This window comes from Solea senegalensis, linkage group LG11 (assembly GCF_019176455.1).
Source record: "Solea senegalensis isolate Sse05_10M linkage group LG11, IFAPA_SoseM_1, whole genome shotgun sequence".
In the NCBI taxonomy this organism is placed as follows: domain Eukaryota; kingdom Metazoa; phylum Chordata; class Actinopteri; order Pleuronectiformes; family Soleidae; genus Solea; species Solea senegalensis.
In genome coordinates, this window is record NC_058031.1 from 12725748 (window position 1) to 12745341 (window position 19594).

The following is a 19594-nucleotide window of genomic DNA, read 5'->3' on the forward strand; positions in this document are numbered from 1 at the left end:
CTCTAAAATAATAATACAAAAAAAGGAGATATAATATGATTAGATTCTATTTTGAAGCGTTTGTATCTTTTAATGTTAACAGGGACTTACTAAGTAATTTCAACTGATCCTTCATATGACTTAAACAGGGTTTAGTTCTGAAGAATTTGCCTTTGTGGACTAAAAATTTGGGAAAAGGAGGTTTACCAGGTTTATTTAACCTGGTCAAATCTGTGTTTGTCCAAATACTTCACCTGCTGTGAATAATTATTAAATATAGAGTTGACTGTATTTGTTGAAGAGTTGACATACAATGTTGTTGTACACATTTTATCTGTTGTTCAAATCAGAAATCGGTGTGGTTATAATTGTAAATCATATTCCAAGTTAGTAACATATAAGGGGAATTCATTATTTTACTTGCCCACATTTGTCTCTCAGCCTGAGATACATCACATGCCAGTGTCTGTGTTGATGCTCTCCATTTCCTCCACCATTATAACAATAATAACTTGAGGGTCCATCAAAACTAATAAATAATCACAAAACTAACATAAACTACAACTGACGTAAAACATACTATTAGTTCTACAACGACCTTGAAAAATTAAATATATTTTACAGATATTTATTTTACACAAGATATATTTATATATGATTTTTGGGATGTATTTTAGGGCTTAAATCCACAGTCAGGTTTCAATGGGCAGGAAGAACTGTGATTCAAGACTTCAAACTGTGAAGGGCAGCGTTTAACTTCTCGTTGTACAGCCTGCAAGAATTTATTAGGAGATGAAGAAGAATGGGAACCCTGTGTGAGCGAGATTGTCTCATTTCACACGGCGCATGAATTACGTTTCCTCCTCAGTGAGCAGCCAACATCTCATCTTCTCTGTCTGGATTGAGACACAGCCAACATCTCGGCACTGTTGTCTTCTTCTGGTGAGCTAAGTGGGCATGGATGGAGGCCAAGCTGTGCTCACAGCACTCTCTGCTTGACAGCGTGATAATTACTTTAAACTGTCAGGTGTCATTTCCATGCTGAATATTCTGAATCTGAACAGGTTTTCAGTATGATTTTTCACTACAATGTAGAGATGCACTGTGTGGTCACTCATTCATTGTATACGGCTTTGTCCTCCACATGAGGGTTGCGGGGGCAGGGGCTGGATCAAATCCCTGATGACGTAGGTCAAAAGGCCGGGTACACCATCCACTCACACACCTGCAGTCAATTTAGAGTGTTCATTTTAACTAATCTGTATGTTTTGGGATTTTGAATGGTGCAACAAGTTACTGAGATCAAATTTGTGCAATTTTTTTAATTAGTTGTGTGAAAATCCCTTTCATAGCCAAGCAAAATTGGTATGAAAACTAAAATACAGTACTGTATCTATCTCTACATAAGTCAATGTAAGAGCCACAACATGTAAAGAGGTTACATGCATAATTAATCATTTATAATTGTAATATTGATGTAAATAACAGGAAATATGCTAAAACTATTAAATGTATCTTGAACATACTGACTTTAATTTAGTGAGTGAGGGAGAGAGCTGTGTCAGGCACAGGAGCATGTAGTTTTTACACTGTGTGACAGTGTAATTTTCACTTTTTTCTTAATTAAACATTCTTAAATTGGATAACATCACATGTCATTCACAGCACAGTGAAGCTACTGTGCATACAGCTCATTGTGATTCCCAGTCACGAGTTGAAAGCAGCAAGAAATCAAAGCAGCAAATTAATTTCACATAACCAAGCACCAGTGAAGTGAGCTCCACAGTGCTCTGGCTGCTGTGTCTTTAATCACGCTGCTCTTTGCTGCAGCCCCCAGTGGAAAGCAAACATCTTTTGTTAACACTTTGAGACCTGTGCAGGACCTCAGCTCTCTGAAGGTATAAATATTTCACTAGTGTACATACGATGAAACTTCAAAGACCATCAAACTGACTGGGTGGGTATCTAAAGGGTCAGCTGACACCACAGATGGAGAGAGATGAACATGGATCTAAACCTCTTTAAACGTAGTGGAGGAGAATATGGAAATTTGTCTTTTGTGCTTCTACCTGTGTAAATTACATTCAAGATGCTCCTGTGCCTGAGCAGAGTTAATGTGTGGAGCTTTGAGAGCAGAGCTGTGGAACTTGATTAAGTTGTGTTAAATAAATAATAAACTGCTTTTGAACCTTTAGCACCAAAACTTTGGAAATTTGGGACAAGACAGTTTTAAATCACTTTTTATTTTGTTTGTTTTTGGTCCGGTTTCTATTAATCAAGTTACTTGAGTGGATGTAACACAAACTAATAAATACAGCACATGTACTGGAGCTGCAGTGCACCTTCTGTGTAATCTGTGATGTAATCAGATGTGCTTTCACACAAGTTTATTTAAATATTATTTCAGTTGAGTTTGAAGTCTGTTAAGTACCAGACATGAGTTAATGAAGACAAACAAACGTTTACCATTGTGGCTCATTACTGGAAATCAATCTTCTTCTCTGTGAATTAAGACTTCAGAGGAATTGTGCGCATGCATCGTATTCTTCCAGACATTTGCTTCACGACTGAGTCATGTTTATCATTTCTGTGCATCTGAATAACATCCACTTGCATAACAGCTAATTAGATAGAAGCTATAGAAACTTTGTGCAAGGACTTAATTAACATCTATAATGACTGTCGGTGCTTGCTGTGGTGTGATAATTAACACGTGGTGCTGTATTAAACTGCATTACATCTTTAACGATTTGTCTGCCCATTTATATAGAGGTGAACAGAAAGATCAGTAGACGGGCGTTGCAAAAATGCCTGCGTCATAAGTGCTGTGGTGTTTGGCATTAGTCAGTGTCAATAAACTGAAATGAAGTGAACACTGAGCACAACAGCACCACTAACTACAGCTTTAAAATAACTTAAGAGGTGAATCATCGCATCTCTACACAGTGTCTGAACATTATAACCTCCACAGAGCTATGATAAATTGCATTTATCACATTTTACGCAACCACTGCAGTCATGAACTCTGGGTCAGGTGCTTGTACACAGAGCTTCAATTTACATTCCTTGTTCTTGCCAATGTCAGATGAAGACCACTCTGCATCACCTTTAAAACCGTTGCATCAGCTGTCTCAGTCCATGGTGAAGCCATGTGTACTGATTAACCTCAGTTTACTCTGTTTACGCTGTGACTGATGCTGAGCAGGCCATGCATGAGCATTGAAAAATTGGCATCTGGGCTGGGGCACAGAAGAGGGACCAAGGATGAGATAAAAGAGCATTTTTCATTTGCCTCCCTATCTGTGGTGGAAACACTCTAGTATGTTTACCTGAGCACTTTTCCTGTTTTTTTGTATGTGTGGACATCTGGCTCTTTTATAATCTATGCAAATTTAGTCAACTGTGATGGTTCACTTTAAGGTTTTACTATCACCTTTAGCAGATTTACCAGGGAGGAAATTAGATAATTAAATATTAATATCTATCATGCAGAAGAGATAAAATGCAAACTTTCTCTTTTATTCATAATTATAATGATAAAAGTAAGACAGGAACTATAATACATACTATACACAAGCAATTCATTTGGTTTAGATTTATGGATATAGATCAACAGATTTGTGTTTCTTGTATTACTGGAGTAAACGCACAGTCTGTGTGTGTTAGGAGCCTGTACAATAAGAAGAAGATAAATTATTCCACCACAATCAAGATTCCATTAAGATTCATTGTATATATGGGTTTGTGGAATGTTATAAAGGAAACTGTGGGTTAAGAACTGAGAAAATTGAGGGCAGATGAATAAGAACAACAACAAAAGGCATACTGTATCTGAAAAAAGACAGCAATAACAGGAGCAACCTGGGAAAAAATAACAGGGAGAAACACCATGAGAGTGTCTTTTATGTCAGCCCAACTGGAGCTGCATGAATAATTTTCTGTTGCACTGCATGAAACCACAGTATTAGAAATGATAGCAAACACATAACAAAAAGTGGGTTAGGCAGAGAGCCAAGTAGAAATCCAGAGGAAATCCTTGAAACTACTAATTTCTGATTGCACTCAGCCCTGTCATAGCAGCTGAAAAACATGTCCTCCGGGAAGCTGAAAGAGCTCAAACAATGTGATGGGAACATCTAAAATGTGAACTTTGAAGACACAAATACAAATCCATCGTCTAACTAGGTCAGAAAACATGAAATTGACAGTCATTTAATCCATAACTGACTTTCTCATTCCTTCCCTTTTCATCTTTCTCTGCAAATGTACACAGCTTTGTACTGCACAGGGAGGAGTTAAATACCTATCAAAATGAGTGGTGCTCAAATCATATTTGATATTTACTTAGTAAAATTAACTTTTATGTGATTGTATACCATGCAGACAGATGTCACTATCACCACTGTAGCAGGGCTGACAAATGAATGCTATAAAATGTTATTTTATTGATTATGCATGAAATAAAAAATGCTTTTGTACAGCAAATTAATACGGTACAGACAGTGTATTGATTTGTCTTATAGAGAATACAATTACAAATAATACAGATTAATTTACTGCAAATCAATCTACAGTTGCCGGCATGTGGGAGTAGAAAAGCCCCATCCAGAGATGCCAAAGACTGATGGCTGAATGGCTGATGAAGACGGCTAATGAGGAATTGTTATCCACAGCCTTATGCAGACTGACACGCGGATACCTGCTTTTTCTCTAACCAGCTGTTTTACCCTCTAAGCAACACTAACAATGGAACTCACAGCAGCTTAATAGACACAGACATGTGTGTGTGCTTGTATTCATACCCCTGTGAGGTCCAAAAAGCACACATTTGTGAGGACATTTTGACTGAGGATGTTAGGGTTAGGGTTAGGCCTTGGTTGTAATGGTTAAGGTTGAGGTAAGGGGCTAGAAGAATGAATAACGTCTATGACGTGTCCTCACTACAATATACAAAACAAGTTTGTGTGTGCGTGTGTGTGAGAATGCCTTTTTTCAACTTTTTACGGTCTTGTCAGGACCAGTAGTCGTCATGAAGACCAGCACCTGGTTCTGATGAGGCAGAATCGCATTTCACTGTTATGTGATATGGTGAAGGTTATAGATAAGATGTGAATTATGGTCAGGTTAAGGTTAGGCATTCACTGGTTATGGTTAAGGTTATGGATGTGATTTTGATTAGACTGTCCAAATAAATAAATAAATAAATAGTAAATCAATGCAGAGGATAGCTGCAAAAAATCCTGTGTATTAGTGTGTGAGCACACGTGCACCCAGGTGCCTTATTAGCAGTTCTGACGTTAAGTGAAACTGTTACAAGGTTATCCTCATTTTTCTGCAGTTGCTCAGTGCCAACCCCTTTAAGGTTGCTGTCAGCAAAACACACACACACACAAACACAGTCACCCACAAAACAACAAATCCTCTGCCTATTCCCACTGGGTACTATATTACATGGAATGTGTGGAACAAGTGGGGTAGAAGCCCTTATAGCTACATGAGTGCTGCAACAATGTTGGAAAACAATCAAACAGAGCATCTGCAGGAAACGCAGCTCTTTGCAGATCTTTTCCATACATTATGCACATGTGGAGCATGCACTTTGCTAAACCGTGATTTGTCACGCACATTGATAGACTAAAAAACGTTGCAGTTCACTGGGACCTTTGTGGTCAATTATTTATCAGATCTTTTATTATGGTTTACAGTTCTGGGAACAACTGGCACGAATAAGACTATTCTTTAGATCTGTAAAAAATTGTGTTAAAGGTAGAATCCTTTAATTTTTATATAGTGGTCTGTCAATTTCCCACAGACATTGATTTTCTTTGCCACTTCACTTCAAATAAAGACTTTTGGCACAAGTGTGGTTCATGCTTTGGCCTGATATAGACTTTTATTTCACTATTCTGTACATTCACTGGCACCTAACAGCAGCAGACTTAAACCTTTACATACAAAGCAATTTTTCCCCAACAGGAGAATAGAAGAGGCTTTTTAATTATGATTTTACTGCATATCTTGATTTTCTTACCATCATCCAACATCTGGACCAGAAATACAATTAAAATAAGTCTCTTAGTACAAAAAAAAATAAGTCTCTTAGTCCTAAAGCCAGTTTTATTCACCTCAGTTTATGTTTGCCACACAATCTCTGTGAAAACCTGCCCTAATCTCCATGGGAGGGGGAAATGGAAGAGAGTCAAAAGAACTGAGATGAAAGCAGTTGAAAATCTATTATCACTTCATGGTAGCAAAGCAAGTGTGCAGCGTGTGTTACATGAAGACTAAGCAATGTTTATAAAGATACCCGTTTGATGAGGATTCTGCGGTTATTGACAGGACACTGTGGGCTGTAGTCAGTTTGTCATGGGAGTGACAAAAAGATCTCTTTCCAACAAAAAGAAATCTGTCGAAATCGAAGTCTAACTAAATCTTTGCTTTTTGCCTGAAAGCATTTATCTACTACTAGGAGTCAGTAGGAAGATGTGTCATGTCTGTGCCAGAAGGAAATGGACCATTACACACAACACTACACAAATTCAATACATCAAAAGAAACGTATTTGCTGTCTTTTGTTAGACACTCAAGAACTAGTTCAGTGCATTAGTGTGATAAAATGTTGTCTGTGTGTGTATGTGTGTACTTTTTGACATTTAAGCACAAATACCATCAATTAATAAAGCAAAGCAATAGTGTTTCTTCCACTATTGTCACATTACTCATACTGCTATCCTTCTTGTATGCCCAGGGTTCATTGCCTGACTCTTATTTTCTCTTTCAAGAGAATCTTACATCTGTTTTAACGGGAGACTTGTATGGTTGATAAATTGACCAGGGTTTTGCTGCAGCCCATCGAAAGGCAACATTGATGGCTGTGGCCTTATTCAGCTTATGATGCCTATTAACGGCACCATGTATGGGAGCCTCCAGTGATTCTTGGGCATGTGTGTCCTACCAAGAAATTTTCAAAAAGACTTGGAGCCCTCCAGGAAGACAACTAAACTCATCTCTCTCCCAGTATGCAGCGTTGCCGTGACAGCAAGCTATGAACATATTGCGATGCATAATGCAGCCCCTAAAACTGCACCCCGTGGAGGATCTTCAGCAAGCTGACTGTGTGCCACACCACTCCTAAAATCCTAATGAACTGTAGCAATCAAATTAGGTGAGTGGGAGAGTAAACTGACTCTTGAAACCCACAGCACATTGTGGCGTGACATTAAACCCGGCTAGAAATAGCATCATTGCCACCTCTGACAAAAGGTGTTATAACTTTGTGGAAAAGAGGGTGGTCACCAAGGCTGGCAGTGAAGAGGATTAGTCAGTCTGCTGTCCTTCTGTAACATGTGTGAGTGTTTGTGCCAACTTGTCAAAATGAAAAAAAAAAAATAAAGCAAGAGCACAAAAGAGAGATCATAGAAACCCTGTAAGGATGACAGAGTAGGAACAGATAACATCAAGAAGATACCGCAGACACACATCAGTACAGAGAAGAGAGAGTGGAGAGGAATGAGAGTGACAGAGGACAGAAATAAGCAAGAGAACATGACAAAATAAATGTGTTGCTTCTCATTAGCTTGCTATAGCTGACAACTTGGCCATAACCCCTGAAGGACATCATGAGCTTCTCACACATGTCCATATCTGCGAGGGAGATTGTACTCCACTGCTTCATCATCACGAGGGGCAAAAGGCTATGTGAAATGGCCAAAGGGAGGAGAAGGGTTATTGTCATGGAGCCTGCACCAATTACTTGACAAATGAGGGGAAGCAATGGAGACAGCTCCATTATCTAAGTGGGATTGATCAATACAGCCTTTTTTATTTAAAAAGAATACATTTTAAGAGTCACCTAGTTTTAGTTGGTCATTGACTATTGAAACCAAGATGCTCATAACAAGTTTATCAGTATTCTAAAGCATTAAAAGAAAATAAACAAAACATGGCAATGGCATACTGAGACCAACAATAGTGTAATAACAGGAGAGGCAGATCACAGACTGTGCAGCCATCTGTTTTTACAGCATCACTGCTGCTGTCTGACGGCACTTTTGTTTCCTCTGCATAACAAGATGACAGAAAAGACAACTCATCCTCCTGAGTCCTGACACCAGCCGCAGCAACCTTCGGTTTGGCACATGTAAACAGAGCTACTGTTTTGATTCTCATGCTGATATTATTCTTGAGAAAGAGAGGAGATCCGAGATTTTTCTTGATAAAAGTAAAGTGCTGGCAATAGTAAAGCATGAGCTGAGCCCATTTATGAAGACATTGGGAATTTGATTTTCCTTGCCTTTATATATGTAAGTGGTTGATATTAATGCATACAACAAATGTGGTCATTCATATTTGTTAATGTATCTATAACTGTTTATTCAGAACATTTGATCACATGGCTATATACAGGACTAGGACTAATCACAGCTCCTGCACCGTAACAGTGATTAAGTATCCACAGTTAATGGCATGTGCCAGATACACATTGTGACTATGTTCACAATTCCTAGTCTAAATATGTACAGGCTAAAATAGTTTTCAGTGACTAAGAAATGAAGTACAGCTGGAAATGGGTGTAATTACAACTGTTCAAAATTAACGTCAGCATCATCCACTTGACACAAAATTGTAATTAATTACCTGTCAACATGTCTTTAGACACTGTGCAGAGATCTAAAGGGCATCCAGCTGTGTAACTTGACATAAAGTATATTCTCCTCAGTGACTGTGTGTGTGTGTGTGTGTATGAGCTTACACACACTGATCACTAACAGTCAACCGGAGTGTGATTAATGTGCCTCTGGGCATGAATAGCAGGCACAGGTTGTGTGATGGGAGAGAAATGTGCACCAATCCCTGATATAATCCCAAAAAAGTGAGTATTGTGCAGAGGGGAGACGGGGAGAGAGCTACAATAAGTATGGATGACTGTCACCATGGCAACGACCCAATTCAACGTACCCCAAAACACACACACAAGCATTATAACAGATGAGAACACCAATGTTTTACAAAGGAAAACCTTGGAATTAATCCATTGTCCAATATCACAATCGGATAAACATAAAAAACGCTACCATATTAAAGAATGTAGGAAATAATCAATATGTATGTCACTTGTGAGGAAAAAAAAATGTGGCACTTAACAATGAAAGAGCATGTATAGAATCATGTATTTTTCCCCGTATTGTTCTGGACAAATACAATAAAATTCCTTAGAGAATCTCATAAAATAAAAAACTGAATAACAAAATAAAAGCCCAGCAGACACAAATCCCTTTTTTTTCCTCTCTGTTGACGCCATCTTGTGGAAAATATTGTCCAGTGCAGTCAGACTGAAGTACAACTGTACACTGTATTCTAGTATGTTTTGTTCTTCGGTCAGATTATCGGCGGGTCCACACAATCTCTCAACAATCGCTATTTTATTTTATAATTTTCCGTACTGGCTATGGGATGTGTATTTCCCCACTCATCTTTATTTTCTCTACAAACCGTATGGCCTACAGGTGGCAGTAAAGTGCAACTACCAGTTGCAGCTGCATCGCGAGCCCGAGGACGAAGAAGAAGAAAGGCAGAAAACATAAATGGCGGGAGTAGTGTGTGTTTACATCGACTATGTACGTACATACACATGTGTGTTATCCGTTACTGACAACTGTAAACGACGCCAATGGTAAGAGAGAAGATTTTCAAACCGCAGAATTCTTGTGTCGTTCACATTCGAGCCGGTTAATGCCAACGTTATGGTTTACTCGTTATCCCTTCAAAATTAGCTTCCACTACCCTCCTTTTAGTAACTTGTACCGTGTTCAATAAAACTGCAATTTCTCCTCAGGCTTCTGTCGGTGTGGTAGAGAGTCTTCATATCTCAAATAGATAACTTACCTTCGGCCAAAGTCGGTCCTCAGTACATCTCCAGTGAAACCATGTCTGTCAACGGAAAAGTCATCCCGCACACACCGCTGGCCGTCGACTTCTGGCAGGTGCGAAAGTGTCCCAACACGCGGCTCTTTTTCCTGTCCCACATGCACAGTGACCACACCGTGAGTTTGACTTCCACCTGGAGCAACTGGCCCATCTACTGCTCACCGACCACTGCCACGCTGCTCAGGCTTAAACTGAAGGTGAGGGGGCGTGTCACAGTGGATGAAACACGCGTGGATATGGCACCACTCACAGTGAAAACATAACACTTAGATCTCAGGGACAGCACATGTGTCACAGATGTGTTTAGTCATCCTTTTTCTAGTGTATTTTTACTGATGCAAATCATGGATGAGCAATAATTCACTATAGTGTACATAATGTATTGATATGATGTTTTTCACTGTACAAACACTTCTAATGACTGAATATTTTACCTCAGATTTAACAATTCTAATACCACAATTTGCATTGTTCTTCAATATTCACAAAGAGTCAAAACTCATTCTTTATTCATCTGACATTTTATTGATATAGACTAATTATTTAACTGTGGAACAAATACACCTAACTCACTTAAAAAAAAGTATGTTATCTTCCACTTGTCCTGTTGAGGGGATCTCAATCCCAGCTGCTGATGAGTATTCTCACAAGGCCAGCATAAAAAGACAAACAACATTTTAGAGTCTCCAATTAACCTAACTCCAATCTTCACAGAGTAAGGTTCTCTGCTGAACCAGGATTTGGACTGGTGATCTTCTTGCTGTGTGGCAACAGAGCTAACAACCATACCACTGTGTAGACCCTAATATTATTTGTAATTACCTTTTTATGGCTCTACAAAGCTATTTTAACTCCCTCCAACAATTTCTTTAACAATTTCAGAACATATACTGGGTGTAGACCCCTTCTACCTTGTGAACATGTTCATTACAAACCTAAATTTGTGTTGCAGGGGGAAACTGGACACTGAATCACTGTTCAAAAGGCATTTTAGTTTTAAATGTATTTAGTAGAGTCAGACAGATGACAAGCAAAAGGAGTACAAGAGTATATTAATTATGCCTAGCACTGTTGCCTCACAGCAAGACGTTTGCTGGTTTGATTCCCAGTCTGGGATGCAGAGGTTAATTGACCACTTGATATGGTGTGTGAGTGAATGATTGTTTGTCTCTACATGTTGGCTCTGTGATGGACTGGCAATGAAGGAAAAGTACTTAACTTTTTGTGTGTGTAAGAAAATATCTTGGCAATATTTTCCTTTTTATTTTGTCAGTCAAAAAATAAGCCAATATAGAATATAGCTGTATGTCATGTACATAATTTGAATTCACTTCTGCTGACCATTTTAATTCTGTTCAGGTAAAAGAGCAGTGGATCCATCCATTAGAGGTGGGTGATCCATACCTTCTGCCATTGGATGACATTGGGAAGGAGAAGCTGATGGTCACTCTGATAGATGCCAACCACTGTCCAGGGGCTGTCATGTTTCTCTTCGAAGGCTACTTTGGTTCTATACTGTACACTGGTCAGTGTCTGAATGCACTTGGATAAACGGTCTCTCTGAAATATAGGAAATGCTAACTTATGTCTTTGTCGTGTGTTTCTTCCTCTTAGTGTTTAACGTTTGTATTAGTGTTGTATGATTGAAAGAAACATTGACACATGCCCTACATTGTATAATAGTCAGCATTGACACTCTTCATTTCAGGGGACTTCAGATATACTCCCACAATGCTGCGTGAGCCTTGTCTGAGGACAAACGCCACTATTGATGTCCTTTACTTGGACAACACCAACTGTGACCCCAACCGCACCCTCCCCTCCAGAAAGCAAGCCACTCAGCAAATCAAAGAGATCATTCGCAGCCATCCTCAACACAGTGTTGTCATAGGTAATTCCAGTCGCTTTGTTTTTTGACAACCTAACCCACGTGTGTATGAATGATTTCATCAAGCGTCACAACAAGATAACCTTTGTTTAACTTAAGTTGCTAAAATACAACCATTATGAGGTTTGTTATTGGGGGGGAAAGCCTGGAAAATGGCAGCCTTGTGAAGTGAAATTTGTACTTTTGTGTGCAAGATTAAAAAAAAAAAGTTAATTATAAAATCCCTTTGTAATTTACATTAATTGGTTTTGCATTTCAGGTTTGTATGCATTGGGAAAGGAGGCCCTGCTGGTGGAGCTGGCAATGGAGTTTAAAACCTGGATTGAGGTTAGTTTTGAGAGAATGGAGACCCTCATAGCTCTAGAGCTGCCCGACGTGTTCACCACTGATGTGGGAGCTGGTCGTATTCGAGCGGTGGACCAGTCACAGATCTGTCGTGCCTCTTTGCAACAGTGGAACGAAGAACAACCGACTTTGGTCATCTTGCCCACCAGCAGGTCTGTGGTCTCCTGTCACCCCAACCTCCATGTAGTGCCATATTCCGACCACTCCTCTTATCAAGAGCTGGAGGATTTTGTTTCTGCCCTTAAGCCTACCTCCCTCGCACCCATTGTAGGAAACTGCTTACCAGGAAGTCTCCTTGCTTTACTGCCCAGCAAGAAGCGCCATGAAATCCTGGTGCCTGATTCAGTCCGACACTATATGCTGAGACAGGCTGAAATCCAGAATTGCTCGTTAGTGTACACCAGCCTGCGCCACAGACACCTCCAGCCTCTTGCTCCCAAGGGAGTGGTATTTGATTCTCCTGTAAGGGGATCCAAGAGGTCATTTGGTGACGTCTCTGTCTGTGGATCACAAAGCCTGGAACAGGAAGCTTGTGAAGATGAGCTAGACACAGAAAATAGTGAAAAAGACTCTGAGTGTGTCTTTACTGACATTAACAAGAAACTCACCCCTAACAAAAGCAGAGAAGGGGCTGGAGATGTATGCTGCCTCAACATCGTACCGACAGTTTCTGATCATATGGTAATGGAAGAGGAGTCAGTGGCACTCCCTCAATTTACCCAGAGCAACGTTCCTTCAGTTGACATTGCAAACACCAAGGTCTGCTCAAAGTCTGTCAAGAAAATGAAAGGGCCTTTTAAAACTAATGCCAAAGTAAATGTCACAGCATTACATAAAAACCACAGTATTCAACACAGTGGATATGTCGACCTCACACTGTCGAATGATGAAAGCGTCACCGTGCACAGTGGAAATGGAATTGATCAGGAGGGCAATATAATGTCACATGATGCTAGCACGAGTCAACACAAAAGATGTGGAAATGATCAGCAAAACTGTTCATTGTTAACACAGAACAGCCCAAAAAAACATCTCTGTACTTTGTGTAGCATGAATGAACTGAAGGAGGAATATCTAGTGGAGCTTGAAAATAGTCTTTTAAATCATCTGCCTTTCCAAGATGAGGATTTTCAGGCCTGTGACCTCCAGTTCCACATCTTCAAATAAGATGCATTAGACACCTCAAGCAAATAATGTGACCTGACATGTGTTTGCCTTACTTTTCTGTGTGTCAACATTAACTCTTAAAAGCCTAAGTACTATTTCCCAATGCTCTGTCTTTGGTAGCTTTAGTTATAGTTTTCTTTGTGGTGCCTTAATGTTGTGTCAATTGCCTGGAATATAGAAAATCATGCTTGTCTGTTGATCCATTTATACATCTGTATTATTTGCTTGTCGGTAGCAGAACTCAGACCATTTATTTGGAGCCTTTTGATATGTTGATTTTGCTATTGGAGAATTCCATCTCCTGATAACTGTTTGGGGTTTTTTGCCCTGAGAACCAGGTGTCTTGAAACAGTGATGATTTTTTTGTTCTTAACTTTTGAACACTTTAAATTAAGAGCTGGGAGATCTTTGAGAGCTTTGAAATGTCAGATCGGTGGAGAAGGATTTGCTGCTGCAAAGAGACAAGAGTTACTATATTAGTCAAAATCAAAATGTATTTTAAACCTTAGTGAGTAAACTGTGAAATGTTGTTGCCATATTTCAGACCAGCCCTACTCATGTTGCCTTTCATTTGAATGTTTAACTGAGTTTTGAGAAGATAATAATACATTTTCTATTGCATTCTTCATATTATAATGATTATCATTATTATTATTATTATTATGGCAGTATTCAGTTAAATTTCACCACTAAGGATAATGAGATTACTTCAAAAACACATGTGAAATTACAGCAGAGGAAAGAAAAGGCTTGTGAGGCTGTTTTAGAATCATCAGATGTATGTGTGCTGAATAGCAGTATTGCTTCTGAATGTATTCATACTACTGTTTGAGTTGTGTTTTGTTTCCCATGATTGCCCTTTCTGCATGTTTTGCTTAGAGTTGACATTGACCAGTGGGGGGCAGCACAGCGGTGCATCATTGTCACCTATAGCACAAAGACTCTGGGTTGAAGCCTGTGTTCCCTCTGTGCCTGCGTGGGGTTTATTCGTGTGCTTCAGCAGCCTCACACAGTTCATTAAGGTTAAGTGGAAATTTAAAATCCCCTGTACAGCATACATGGTTATATTATGATGTGGCTACTCTGTGGTGAACTGACAGTGTTGTGTGGGAAATCTGTGATGTCATGTGTTTTTCTGTAATATTTGTGTCTCCTTATTTGCCACTTGTTTATTACATACATTTGCACACATTGATGTCTGTCCCTTTTTGAAAGCATGGTATCAGAATCATGACATTGCAATGCTGTTATTCTTCCATAAGATGGCAGTAGTTTTTGGGAAATGTTGCCTCTCATATAATTGGCTGTTGGATTTCTGTTGAAATAATAATAATAATAATAATAATGCATTAAACATATTTTGTCTCCAGTGACATACTGCACTGCAATGACTCGGCCCAGTTTAATCCCATTAAACATAATCTGCACTTCTTGGAGACCAAAATCCTCATCCTCCTCAAAATGTCCTCAAAGCTTGTCAGCCTTGTTGAGCTCTAGACAGGACATTCATTTGCAAAGTAACAACATTCCTCCTCATCACCTCCCAAGCATAGCTTTCACAGTTAGTGGTGTAATTTGTCTGCAGAGCTTTTTTTTTTTATCCCACTTTTAAATCAATTTTAGTTTGCATGCTCCTTGATGCTGAAGTGCCTTAGGAAAGTTCTCCCCATGTAAAGATCAGAAACCTCAACAGCATCTTGCAGAGACATTGAGTAGTCGTCAATAGTGGGTTGTCAGATTGACGTGAGCTGCCAGCAGGAGCTACTGTTGTTCTCATAAAGGATGAATGACCAGCTTCTTTGTGTGGGAGGACGGAGATGTGTGAACACTGTTAATTTTTATAAAATTTGATTGTAATTATAGATGCATTACTGTGCAGCAGGATTTTCATGTGGCTGCCGAATAAGAAGCTCGTCAATAATTTATGGAGAACTGCAACTTCTAAATAAATCAGTCGTTTGTGAAGATTCAGAAAATGGGGAGAAATGCCAAACTCTCTCCTTCACAATGCCAACTGTCCAAACCACAAAATCATAGAAGTAGATATAAATACACTGTTTATTATTCTGCAGATAATGCTCAAATTTCAGAGGTGGGAAATGATGAATGATCAAGAATGATCAAAATAGATTTCTGAATCATTTAATCAACTAATCATTTCAGCTTGCCCAATTGTACTCTTGTAAACTGATGAGTATAATCTACAATAAATCATCTCTGTATTTCTTTTTTATATGCAGCGAAGTGAATCTTGTCAATTCTATGTAGCAAAACAGTTGTTTAATGTATGAAATAAATGTCTGTACAAATAACTCAAAACTGTACTAAGGTGTAGTAATATGTGTAAATGTATCTTGTAAATATGTAATCTTCCCTCATTGATGCCTAGTGATGACTAATTCCTGTAAGATTCCCCACCTTCCTATAGTGTATTATGTGTAGGATGAAATCTGCTCTCTGGGATAATCAGATTCACATACAATAGATGGATTGTTTTAGTCGGCAGATATTGCGGCTCAGATTATCGTTGTAATCTTTCTTGAAAGCAGTGGGGGAAGGACTCTTGCGCTCTCGAGATTTGCTGAATTGTAATCAGGAGCACACAACAACACCATAGACTAGATTTGCATTGCGATCCCTGCATATTTTACACAAGCCTGTTTTCCCTCTGCAACCCTGCCGCTCATACAGCTATTTTAAAGCGCCACACTTTTATTGCAAGTACAGAAAACATTTTTGTAGAAAAAACATGATAATTTGGGAAAATATTCATGTTTCTATTTTACTTTGAGAGAATATAAAGCAGTGGCAGTGAGGCTGTAGGATAATAAAGGAAATGGAGTGTCACACACAGCTGGGTTTTGGGGCTCAACTAATGGATTTCTCACACACGCCATTACTTCAAAGTGGAAATCAGAGGATGCTGCTTCCTGCAAGGCCAAGCCCTTTTACCTGGTGTAAAACTGCTTCTGGAATTTGCAATTCACTCAATTCTTCTTTCAAGATTGATCCTATCAATACAGATGTATCTTTATCAAGAGATTGTAACATTACAAATAAACAGATTGGCCGGGCAAGGTGTATGTATGCTAATCATAAAAAGCTGTGGCGTGTCTTTGGGTGTTTCAAGTTGTTTCTCTTTTTTTCTTGTGTTATAAAAACACAGAAGAGGATCTGACCATGCAAAAAACAAATAATAAACTTAATTCTTATGACAGGTCTGCACACCAAACTTCTGCTCTTCAGTGTTGAAGCACTAAATCACAGAGTCCCAGATTCTTTTTGAAGATTGGGGATTGTTATTGCAGATTCACCGCTGCTGCTGTTGTAACGTTAAGATCCCTGACTCCGCAGCCGTAGGATTTTTTCGTATTTGTTGTTTTGAGTATGGATGTAGATAAATTTATATTTTTGATATTCACATTGTCAAGATCATGTTCTGTCCATGTATCACTCGACACAGTCATGGATGCAGTAAAACGGTCATGGATGCCGTAAATTTCGTAAAAGAAATGTGGAGCTGATTGCAATTGTGGGTGAGGCAGGATAATCTGGGCATGTGATCAGGTCGTCACCCTAATTGGCAACCGCAGAACTACCACTACAGTGAGGCTGACAAACCTGTGACCTGCTTTTCACACTCATGCTCCACACAGTTTTTGTAGTTTTCCAGCACCAGGGACATCACTGTGAATTCATTACCATGAATCTTCCCTGAAAAGGGAATCTTTCTAAAATGATTGCAACCTGGGGCAATGTTTCTCATTTTGCTTTCTGTGGCGTACAGTGGGTCAAATGAATGTTATTTTCCACAGGGTTATGTTATGGAGCTTAGAGAAACGCTCATCTGAGATGCAGAAGGAGTCTGCATCACCATCACTGGAGCAGCACGTCACTGCTGTACTCATGCAAAGCAAAGTTAAACCAAACGTATCAACTTGACAGAACACTTGACTTGACTCAGCTGAAACTCTGCTGGAGGCAAAACCAATGAGCAACATGACAGCCTTATAACTCAGGGCCTGGAGAAAGCCCTGATTCCTTATTTCATTCCCACTTTTATGTCTCAAAATGCTGAGTGTGTCAGTTTCCACTGGCTCTTCAAAGACAACACCTTTCTGACAGAGCTGTGTGGGGAGAGGACGGGCAGCTCATGGCTTTAGGGTGACAGCAGGAGGGGAGTACAAGCCCTTCAGCAAAGCTAGGGTAGCCAGTGCTAAAGCCACAGGCTTCTGCACTTTGTAATGATTTTCTCTCAGTCCCCTTTTCCTAGACTGTTGTAAAGAGTTGGAACAATGCAGCTGAGCTGTGTCAAACCCACACAGCAGCAGAGGCTGTTATCTTTTTGTTCACACTCTACTGCTATTTCTGCCAATGTTTTTGTGTGTGGGTGTACAAAGACACACATATGGCAATGTTATGTCTTTTGTGTCTTCGGAGGGGGGTAAACACACAAAGATGAGCAGGAGTTAAAGGGATGAGAGTTATCTCAGCAGTCGAAGAGAAGACAGACAAGGATTTCTAGACCAGATGAAAAACAATCAAGAAATGACTCAATTTGTAGCACATGCGTACTGTCCAAATACAAACAGATGTCACATTGTTACATTACATCCAAACTATTGTCAAATGACTTGACACAATGATGATCAAGCCTATCAGTGTTTATCAGTATAGTCGTGTTGCCCAGCGACTCGATTCAAGACAGACGGCAGCAATACTGCTTTAGTAAAGTGAGATGACTGCAAGCAGGTTACAGTGTGAGTGAAAGAACACAAAAAGAAGTGGCCACAAAAGGGTTCAGAAGTGAATACTGCTGCTCACAAAACCCAGTCATTCAGCAGTTTGATGTGATAAATGCCTCCTGCCCCTGTCTTGTCCTCGTCTGCCCCTGTAAACACAAGCATCTCTGTTCAAGAAGAGCAAACAGAGGCATCAACAGAAAATGTACAAAAGCGATACTACAGTTTTAAGCTAAACCATAAAATGCAGGGTGTTTCTTTTTATGCAACTGTACTAAGAACTAATATCATGTTTTTTACACAATCCATCATTAAAACTAAGAGTTTTCAACAGTGCCTAACATCAAACTGGAGATATATCATCTGATAAGATCTATCCCTTCATGGTTAAATGCTGTTCAAACTAAAGGATTTTCTGCCTGTGTTCACGTCAGAAGAAAACAGCAGTGCTCCAGTGCAAAGTCCAATCCATCACACCCTTTCACATCAAAAGAGCCATAATCAGGCAGCCATGAATTCACCGTTTTCCCTTCACCCAAGGAGCCGTCATTCATCACTCCCTCACTTGTTAATATCCCATCAGACCGAATCCAGCTACTTGTTGGATGACTGACAGGAGAGGGCTTCCCTATGGGGGGGCTCCATATTCCCTCCTCGTCGTCCTCCTGCTCTCATCGGCTCATCATAGTCCTTCTTTGTGCACTCCCTTATCTCCTTTACTCCTCGCTTCAGCCTCACCCTCACCCCCTCCCCTGCTTTCTCCACCTGTCAGCTTTCCTTCCATTTTGATACTGCGCTCTCATCTTTAAAGTCACCACTCAAGTCAACACTTGCCTCTTTCCCCTTCATGGTCTCCTACCGTCCATGTATTTTCTCCCCTCCCCTTCTCCAGTCACAAAGATTACCTGACTCAGAGACACTGGAGGTAATCTAAGGTGTACAGTAAATACACACGAAGGGCACAGCAGAGAGAGAGGCATTATTTTGATCCCTTTGTGAAACGGCCACATGCTTCTACTTTTTTGAGATGTCCAATGCCTTTTACTGCTTGACAGGGTTGGTCAAATCAGACATCACATGCACTTTTCAGTTTGCTGCTAAATGGCACAGATCAACAAGGGAATAGTTCTTACTGCTGAAATGGTTTCAGCATCAGCGCTCACACATGCACCATCCATTTGATGTGCATGAGGGCAAGTCAGCGTGGATACACAGTTCCATGGGGACACTGATTAGGAGGAGGCACTGGAGGGGAGTCTTTGCCTGAATCCACACTTAAACTTCGATCAAGCAATCACTGTTGTCATTTATTATACAAGAAAAGATCGATATAACAAAGTGTGTGTCCATATACCCTTACAAAATGATGTGACCAAAAAAAAGGTCTTTAACAGAAACATCTTTTCATTTTTTATATTTATAAAGAGAATGCAAAGCTGTCACTCGTGTGTAAATCCATTGTTTTATTCATCTATAAATCCACATAGACATACCACCAACATTTTAGCTCCTGAACATGGCTGCATCCAAAACTTAAACGTATGTG

General features: G+C 39.6%; 2 protein-coding genes across 6 annotated transcripts in view; both read left to right on the plus strand.

Annotated features, from left to right (window-relative positions):
- The window catches only part of samd11 (sterile alpha motif domain containing 11), a 1171052-nt gene that overhangs the window by 688949 nt on the left and 462509 nt on the right, over positions 1-19594 (plus strand). The window lies entirely within an intron of this gene.
- On the plus strand, positions 9538-15625 carry dclre1b (DNA cross-link repair 1B). Of its 2 annotated transcripts, XM_044038078.1 has the most exons (5): positions 9538-9652; positions 9815-10103; positions 11266-11431; positions 11615-11797; positions 12054-15625. In XM_044038078.1, exons 2-5 carry the CDS (start codon positions 9906-9908, stop codon positions 13304-13306), a joined length of 1800 nt encoding a protein of 599 aa, XP_043894013.1. In that variant the 5' UTR covers positions 9538-9652; positions 9815-9905; the 3' UTR covers positions 13307-15625. The 2 variants fall into 2 exon arrangements, with proteins under 2 accessions (XP_043894013.1, XP_043894014.1); XM_044038079.1 differs by having other exon boundaries at positions 9538-10103.